At 48.7% G+C, this 8967-nt stretch overlaps 1 protein-coding gene and 1 long non-coding RNA gene across 2 annotated transcripts; one reads left to right on the top strand and one right to left on the bottom strand.

Moving 5' to 3' along the window:
• The first annotated feature begins 736 nt into the window (after positions 1-736).
• LOC130205109 (uncharacterized) lies at positions 737-2230 on the top strand. The gene is made up of 2 exons (XR_008833880.1): positions 737-1527; positions 1636-2230. It is a non-coding gene; the product is annotated as an uncharacterized LOC130205109 (long non-coding RNA).
• Positions 2231-2874: 644 nt separating this feature from the next.
• Positions 2875-8967, bottom strand: LOC130205640 (uncharacterized). The gene is made up of 4 exons (XM_056433128.1): positions 8881-8967; positions 6978-7251; positions 6419-6562; positions 2875-4196 (listed from the first exon to the last, which is right to left on the bottom strand). The coding sequence occupies exons 1-4, from the start codon at positions 8965-8967 to the stop codon at positions 3418-3420; spliced, it is 1284 nt and encodes a 427-aa protein (XP_056289103.1). The 3' UTR covers positions 2875-3417.

Here is an 8967-nt window from a genome sequence, read left to right as displayed (position 1 = left end):
CCTTTTCATGACCTTGACCTTTGACCCGATCGATCCCAAAATCTAATCAAATGGTCCCCGGATAATAACCAATCATCCAACCAAATTTCATGCGATTTGGTTTAATACTTTTTGAGTTATGCGAATAACACACAAACACACACACATACAAATAAATACACAGCGATCAAAACATAACCTTCCGCATTTTCAATGCGAAGGTAAACAACACTTGTAATAACTACTTACTAACCCAGAGTGAGGTCATGCCGGGAAATATCAGACTGAGGCTTTTTAACGCTTTTACAGAGGTTTGATATTTCCCGGCATGACCGAGCGGTCAAGGTTAGTAGCCTAAGTTGTTTATTATATGGCATTTTTCGCTCTTATCATTTTGAAAAAAAAACTTATTGTAATTGTTAATAGAAAACAATTTCATTTTGTTTAGCTCTCATGTCTTCTCACGACACAATGTGTTTCAATTACTTGCTAACTTCTAGTTACAGCGATCAATATAAAAATCATTTTGCCGATGGGTGCCCTTTTTTTGGTTTGAGCACCTGCCCCCCAAAATGTCTGTGCACGTGCCTGTACACACACATATATATATTAGGGCTGTGAAATGATTACACATTGTAATCAAATTAATCACAGGTTTCTGTGGATTAATCATGATTAATCACATATTACCGATATTCTCGGTATATTTTTGTGAGAACATGAAGATTTATGATAAAAGACGGATCTATACATTTGACATTCTTTTTTTATTCATAAAAAATGCAACTCAGCAGTTCTGTAGCAGTTCTCTTCCACATGGAACATGAATGTATCTTCATCCTAAACAGAACGTTTCAACAGTCAACCATGAACTCCACCATGATGCAGCCTGAAGGCCTCTAGTCTTCCTCTAGCAGCTGCTGAGGCAAACTCACTTGTTCACATTCTCTGACCGCTTCTTTTGCACAATGTGTCCTGCGACTGAGAACCGTCGTTCACATGGAACCGTGGAAGAAGGAGTGGCGAGGTATCTGCTAGCTGTGAGGCCAACTGCTCATGGGCTCCTGAATGAGATGAGCACCACTCCAAGGGGCCGTCCTCCAGACCAACGCTCTGTGAGGCTGCTGCACCTCTTCATCGGAGTCACAACCTGAGCCCATTACCAGAAGAGTTTCTTCTTGGTGGCCCATCTTCAGCAGCTCGTGGCCTCCTGGCCCCGGGTGACTGTTCCTGCAGCAATCTCTCAAGTGTGGTCCACCCCTCTGGTCTCTTGGGGAGGCTCTTCAGGGCTTTAACACGTGGATCCAGCTGGTGCAATAGAGAGCCATTCTCTGAGCCATTCATTGTTGGTATTGTCTTGGCGGGAGGCTCGGTCTCTCTTGAATGCCGTCTTAAATGTCACCACATATGCGGGTCATCTTCGGTGACTTCCATTCCATGACGCAGGTGGCAGAGTGCAGGCAGAACCACAGAGCAGGAGACATCGGCCTCCCCACCCAGAATACCAGATACCTTCAGTGGAAACACACACAGAGGAAGATGGAGGAGGTGAGAGAGATCATTAAGTTATTAAAACAGGTACACAAATATAATTAGAATTGAATCCGTCCAACTTAATGTTAGAATAGTCCCGTTCTCATGGATGTCTTCCTTCAGGGCTCTAGAAGAGACTCCAGTCTCTGCAGTCGCTCCCATTCCTGTGGCGTCACTAGTTTGTGGTTCTGCTGGTCCATGGCTGCTGTCACTGCATCCGTACTGCGGATCAGACGTTTACCCATGTCCAGCGTTGAGCTCCAGCGTGTCGGGACGTCTTGGATCAGTGGCAGTCGTTGCCAGTAGTTTCCAGTAGTTTCCAGCAGATGCCGCAACTAGTCAAAAGGTGCCAAAGTGCCCGGACAGCGGAAGAAATCACTTTCATGATCACAGAATGGAGGAGCTGCGGTTTAGATAGATAGATAAAATAGCTATCTAGATCCACAGATGGATTAGATAATTAGTGTCTTTTTGTAGACTTACTTACAATATGCATTAAGATAGTGCTGTACATTACTGCTCTACAATATTTAATATGGTTTTGCTTCTATATATTACACTTGTATACCATATGTATAATGTAACCGCCTTTTTTAATAATGTCAGTTTATTTGGAAAACATGTTTTTGTAAGGTTCTGTGATGCTTGAGTTAGGTTTATAAATGCAATGAATGTGATGGTTATTAATTCAATACATTAAATTACACATCAAAGCACATATATTTGCTGAATCAATAAAGATACAGTTGTCATGGTGTGAACAGAATATGAAAAGAACGAGACGCAGAGAAAGTCAGGAAACAGGATTCACGGAACATATTTGTAAATATGAAATACATTTAATAAAACAAAACTCAAGAGGATGAACTCTCATGAAGCATCTCATCAGAGCTGAATGACCCCTCCACCTTGGAGCCCTTCTCCATGAATTATTCACAAAACATGTTGTCATCACTTTGGTGTTCAAAGTTGAAATCAAATAGTCGTTCAGCTTCTTCCTCTCCGCATGTTTTTTCCTCTGGCCTTTAGCGGTTCTGCTCGGTCCATTAGCGTCACCTCGGTCACTTTCTCCTTTAAAGGCCAGGTCCGCCACCACTTGGCTGCCAACAGAGCATGCTCAATTCTTCTTAATTTTCCAGAATTCTGCATGAGAAGAATATGAACATTACAAAAAAACACACCATTTATTTCAAGTACATTTCGTTTTTAAGTCACTTTGACTATACAATATGAAACAATAGCTAAATGTAATTAAGAAAGAAAAGTGATACATTTGAATTCTAAATCAGCACAGAAATACTGTAGGAGCTTTTTATTGTGTTAGTATTTAGTTCACTAACAATGACCACGCTGATAGCGATATGAGTTTGATCGGTTTATTGCGAAAGAGGGAAAAAGGAAAAGGGGTCGAGGGGAAGGGATGTAGAGATGAGGGATGTAGGGATGGGGTCGAGTGGAACGGGATGACGGTCGAGGGGTAAGAGGTAAGGGAGGTAGAGGGGTTAGGTGGGTGTGAGAGAGAGAGAGAGAAGGTCGGCGGGGTGAGACGGCGGGTTGCCGGTGTCCCGGTAGCTGCGGGAACGGGGAGTGGAGACTCGTGGGTGGGGGTTGTCTCCTCTTGAAGCTTCGGAAGGCTGAATCCCCCAAAAGGTAGCTTCAGGTAGACAAGCACCGGTGAGCGTTCCTGATGCCGTTCAGGTTGGAGCGAATGTAGGAGAGATATGCGGAGGAGGACCACCGGCCGAGCATCTTTATGACGTGGTCGGGTATTCCTTTGCTTGCGGCTGCGGAGGCGGCTCCGATGCGGAATGAGTGGCACGAGTATGACGCGGGAGGTATGCCGGATCTGGCTAGGACCTGGCGGAAGTGGTGGAGGAACCAGGACTGCGTGGCCCCCTTCCCTGTCTAGGTGATAAACAGGGGGTCTTGGGTTGGGCTCGTTGATCTTGAGTTTAGGTAGGCGCAGATGGGCTCATACGGACTCAGGAACGATTCTTGGCGGAAGAGGTAAACGCGCTGAGGTGGACCGTGCTGGTTAGTCTTGCTGCGTTTGAGGAGATATGCGATGGTGTCGGGAGGATGGATGGAGACGTCGGAAATGGTGGCGTGTAGCGACGGGTGGTGGACCGAGGTCGGAGTGGTAAACTCGGAGCAACGCAAGAAACCAAAGAACGCTAGCAGAAACATGGACTCTAGCGTTTTGTCCGTGAATGGAGACAGGTAGCCTGAACGGAGTGTCTGGATGCAGCGAGTGAGGAGGTCCTGAGTGAGGGGCAGAGATAGGTTCGGTGAGCGAAGGCCTTTAAGGAGCATGGCTATGTGCGAGTGGCTTGTGGCGGGACAGGGCGCCCCTGTGGACAGTTTGGTGAGGAAATTGATTCCGCTTAGGTAGACTTTCATGGTCGCTGACCTGATGCTGCGGGAGTGGGCGTATGTGACGAAGTTTGTGAGGGTGAGGACGTCGAGTGATGGGAATGGCAAGCCGGCAAAGGCGTGAAAAGCTTTAAAGCTGTGCCATCCTGTGAGGTACGAAGACAGTGTCCGTGGTGCGACGCTAGTGATGATGGCATCTTGGGAGGCGGAGATCAGGTGTCGTAGTTGAGGGGTCAGATGAAGATGGTGGCTGAAAACGGTGGGACCGGAGTCGGCTGGGGTTCCGAGGCTGGTGCTAATCGTTTGAATTTCTGAAATGAGAAACGGGAGAGTGAATCGGCGATGAGGTTTTTGTGACCTGGGATGTGGGTGGCTCTGATGATGAACTGACACCGGGCTGAAATTAGGGTTAGTCTGCGCATGAACTGCATGATGTCTAGGCAGCGTGACCGCCCTTTGTTGATGATGTCAACTACTGCGCTGTTGTCGGTGTAAAAAGTTATTGTCTTTTTGGACCATTCAGGCCCCCAAAGAATGGCTGCGATGACGATGGGATACAATTCTGAGATCGCGGAGGAGGGAGTCAAGGACGCGAATTCCGCCGGCCAATCGGCTGAAAACCATTTGTTGCCGAAGAGGCCGCCGAAGCCTATTGAGGGTGCTGCGTCTGTGTAGAGCTGGATGTCTTCCGGTTTTGTAATGTGGTCATCATAGAAGAAGGAGATTCCATTCCACGAGGAGAGGAACTGGTGCCATAGTTTAAGCTCTGTTTGGCATGCGTTGTCGAGCGTGACGTGTGTCTGGAGGTTTTCGGCGGAAGCGGCGACTGAGAGAAGGTGGGACAAGAAGGAACGACCTTGGGGAATGATACGAATGGCGTAATTAAGGTGGCCTAGCAGTGAGAGGAGTTGGCGCATGTGGGGGTCAGGAGGAAATTGGAGATAATCAGGGAAATGCGGTTGATTTTCTCGAGGGGTAGAGACGCTTGGAATAGGACCGAGTCGAGGGTGATGCCGAGGAATTCCAGTGACGTGCTGGGACCTGCGGTTTTCTCTGCAGGAAGGGGGACGCCGAGTTCCTGGAACAAGGAGGTCAGGGCATGGAGGCCGTGTGCCGGGGGGGAGGAAGGTGGTGTGACGGTGAGGAAGTCGTCCAAGAGGTGGATGACGTAGGGGAGTTTATGGACATTCACTAGGACCCAACAGAGTGCCTCGGATAAGCAGTCAAAGATGTTGGGGCTGCTTTTGCACCCGAAGGTCAGGCGCACGGCAAAGTAGTAAGCGCCGTTCCAGGAGACGCCGAAGAGGTGCCAGTAATCCGGGTGGATGGGCATTATTTTAAAAGCGCTGGTGATGTCAGCTTTGGACAGCCAGGCTCCTCGGCCTGCGAGGCGGATGAGGGATGTGGCATGGCCGATTGTTGTGTACTGCATGGAGTAGTCTGCGCTGGGGATGAGGCTGTTGATGCTTGGGGTTGAGGAGCCGCGAGGTGCTGAGAGGTCTATAATTAGCCTCTTTTTGCCCGAATATTTCCTGGTAGCTATTCCGATGGGGCTTATTCTAACTATGGGGAAAGGTGGGCTGGTGAGTGGGCCGATCATAAATGAGTTTTTAACTTCCTGGGCTAAGAGTTTGGCAACTATGTCAGGCTCGGCAGTGGCTGACTGCAGGTTTTTGCACGTAAAGGAAGACTGTGGTACTGCAGAAACGCCTGGGTGGAAACCGTGAGTGAGACCTTGTACAAGATAACTCGTGAACTGGGGGTCTGGGTGTCCCTCCAGTGCGGAGGCTAACGCGGGGATGTTAATCGGTGTCCCGAGGTACTTACAAAGCCTGTGTTTTAGAGGGTTATGGGGGCAGGTTGATTTAGTGTGAAGGAGCAGGTGTGGAGGAATCGACAGCTGGAGGCGTTGCATCCCAGGTCGTTGAAATTGTTGCAGACCGTCTTCCCGCCCTGGTAGAGGATGGGTCTTCCTCTCCGGTCTGTGTCCTTGGCGGGAGGGCGGGGGGCTGGTTTGACGGGGTAGGGGCGGGGGGCTGTGGTGGGAGGTGGGACTTTGTTTACAGGGAATTGGTTGCGGCTGCGTTGTAGAGAGGAAGCATGAGGAGGCTGGGTGGGCTGGTGCGCTGCAGAGCTCGCAGTTAAGGGAAGGGCGGGATGCAAACTCGACAATATAATTCTGGGTCGAGGGTTCTCCAATATGTGCCCTGGTTGTACTGTTGCACGCGGCCGGCGGCCTCGGAAGCAAACAGGACGTGGTAGCTACAGAACCCGTTGTTGCCGAACCGCAAGGCTAAATTGAGGATTAACGTGAAGTAGTTGTCCAGCTCGGGCCTGCGGTCGGGTAGGGCGGAGCAGATGACGTCACGGTACAGGGAGAAAGCGTACGCGAACTCCGTTGTCGTGAGTTCTTTGGACCGGGTGGGGAGAGGCTGGCTCAGCTCGACGGGGCCGAATATGGTGAGCAGTTCTCTAGGGGTCTGGGTGTTGCTAGCTGATGGGTGGATGAGATGGGCGAGGTCGACGTAGTTACCGGTGAGAATCTGCTGCCTGATGGAGTTAGATAACGGGGATGGTCGGGTGGGTGGGTGTGCTGGAGGTGTTGCTATGGCGAGGGTGGGCCTGGCGGGTGGAGGTACGTGCTGTGGAAGGAAGTTGTGAACTGATGCTGGCTGACCTGTGGAATGAAAGGTTGTATGCAGGTTAGTATTACACACATTTGGGAGATGGGGGAGGGAAGGGTAATGAAAGGGGTAGGGGGGAGGGGGGGGGAACGGGAACGAAGGAAGGGTGGGGAGGGGTGCTTGGATGGAAGGAAGCATGTGCATGGGGTGGAAGTGAAGGCTGTACGAGGGAGCCTGCCAGGTGGGTGGCCTCTGGGTTGAGGGCATGCTGGGGGGGTGCGATGCAGCCTGGCCCTCTGTGGTTGGCATAGTGACGTCATTGGCGTTGCTGCTGGCGCGGCGCTGGGAACCCGGAAGTGCCGTGGTGTTCCGCTGGTGTTCAGTCAGCCGTTGGTGTAGTCGTGCTTTCCTGTCGGATTCGAAAAACGGGATGTTGCGCTCGGTGAGTGCATCTTTCAATTTACGCACTGTCCACCCGGAGTTGTTTGATGACGGCGCTCGGAGGGGCGTCGGCGTGGAGACCGATCGCGGCTGGCGTTCGAGCGGCTGGAAGAGTGCCGTCGGGGAGGGGCGATGTCCCTCGGGCGACGGAGACGGGATCTCCGCGCGGGGCTGTTGGATTGCGAGGGGCCGATGACGTCGGGGCTGCCCGGGGATCGGTGTCCGGAGCCGTGAGTGACGCTGGCTGTATGTCGCGGTCGCCGGCGGCGACATATGGCGGGAGACGGTGGGGTCTCTGGGTCTTCGGGCATTATCGGCTCGTCTGCGAAGAGGTCGGCATCGGAAGCGGTGAGTGAGAGTTCTGGGTCCATGCTGCTACGGGATGTAGAGACAGAGTTACGGGGAGATGGGCAGGTGTGCTCGGTTTAAATGCTCTCGTACACGGAAGTGAGCTACGTGGTCATTGCTCCCGAACTAAGTTCTGTAAAACTCCATTTATTCTATTTGTAAGTATTCTTGTTTAATTATTCGAGATGTTTGCCTATTCAGAATATACATATATTTGTTAAATTAAGCCATTTGTCGTTGTTGTCTATGTATACTTAGTCTTTGGTTTGTTCCCTTGTTTATGAATTGGGTAATGCGACTGATTTATCGAACAAATGGCCACGACAAATACTATTTCAAGATGTCTCTAGTGATCTGCACTTGATGCTTGTGGACTGTGGCTGGAGTTCCTTGAGCATGGATGTTGTTTCAAAACCACCAATGGACGAGTCGGTGGTAGAAGCAGGATTTCACTGCAGTGTAAATAATATGGTGGGACTCCAATCCACCAGCAAAGTATGTACAATGTTCCTAGAGTTCTTATCTAGAGGAGGGAGACTTTATCCTTTTGTTTCACTGTGTATTTGTTCAGACATGATATATCAGACTTTTAACAATTACCTGTTGGTCTGTCGGCTCTTGAGGTGCAGGGCTGTCTCCCTTATATCCTCCACTTGAAATGAACAGAGTAAATTGTGACATTACTTTCACGATTGACTTTTCTTAAAATGTCACACTTTACAGAGAGTGCTGGATTATTATGGCAAGCTGATTATAGGCATACAGTTAGCTGTCGAAACACAATTCTTCATTTATTTATTATTGATCTTGATGAACAAATACATATTAGAAATTGCATTTCCCTTCATCACTAAACCTGTTAGTGTTCATAAAAATGCATGAAATGTACATTTAACACACACCACCTCCGTAGTGCCAAGTCAGGCAAGGAACAGGAGAAAAGCAGAGGACAAGTTATTACTGCCACCTGCTCACCACAAAGCACCCCTACCATCAGATGGACTTTCCCAAAAGCAAAGGAATTACTTAGATCTCATAAAGAAAAAGGTCTTTCCTGTGTGCATCTTCCTGTTTCAAGAGGCTTTCTGCCTCGTGTCTCCAAAGACAAAGCGTTGGCCTCAGCCACTGAATTGTTACCTTCAAAGCAACATAAATTCACATTTTGTGACCACATTTAAGTTCTATGTGTACAAAGTTGTGAAATCAAATGAATCCAAGATGTAACAATTTCACCAAATCTTTACTAATGCTCCATTTGGGCACAACGACCATCAGGGCCACCAGAACGCGTGTTCAATACTCCTGACTTATTCAACAGAGTATGGTCATGGCATCTATTTATGTGCTGTATGTTCATTTATTACACCGTTATCGAGAGCAAATATATGAATAGAGTCATGCAGTTTATGGTTTATGCTCGTGTTTAAAAAAAAAAAAATAGCATGCAGTCACTGGATAACAGTAAAGCACAGGTATATGTAAAAACAAACAAAGTGACAGTGTATTTCACACCAAATACCATTCATTATTATGAATGTGAGGGTTTTTTCTCTCACAATTTAATAAATACTATGAATCCTACCTCTGGCAGAATGACTTCTTCCAGACACATCTGCTGTTCCATCTCTTTTCCCGGGACAGGCAGGATGTTCTTCAGGCTGTTGATCAT

Source organism: Pseudoliparis swirei, chromosome 15, assembly GCF_029220125.1.
Source record: "Pseudoliparis swirei isolate HS2019 ecotype Mariana Trench chromosome 15, NWPU_hadal_v1, whole genome shotgun sequence".
In the NCBI taxonomy this organism is placed as follows: domain Eukaryota; kingdom Metazoa; phylum Chordata; class Actinopteri; order Perciformes; family Liparidae; genus Pseudoliparis; species Pseudoliparis swirei.
Note: the sequence above shows the minus strand (reverse complement) of the source record. Positions and strands in the feature narration are given on the sequence as shown.

Coding starts and splice junctions, on each gene's coding strand:
- LOC130205640 (XM_056433128.1), bottom strand. CDS start 8,967: ATGATCAACAGCCTGAAGAACATCCTGCCTGTCCCGGGAAAAGAGATG. Junction 7,252..8,880: donor AAGAAGTCATTCTGCCAGAG/GTAGGATTCATA, acceptor TAATGCCCGAAG/ACCCAGAGACCCCACCGTCT. Junction 4,197..6,418: donor CAGGCAGCAGATTCTCACCG/GTAACTACGTCG, acceptor TTCTCATTTCAG/AAATTCAAACGATTAGCACC.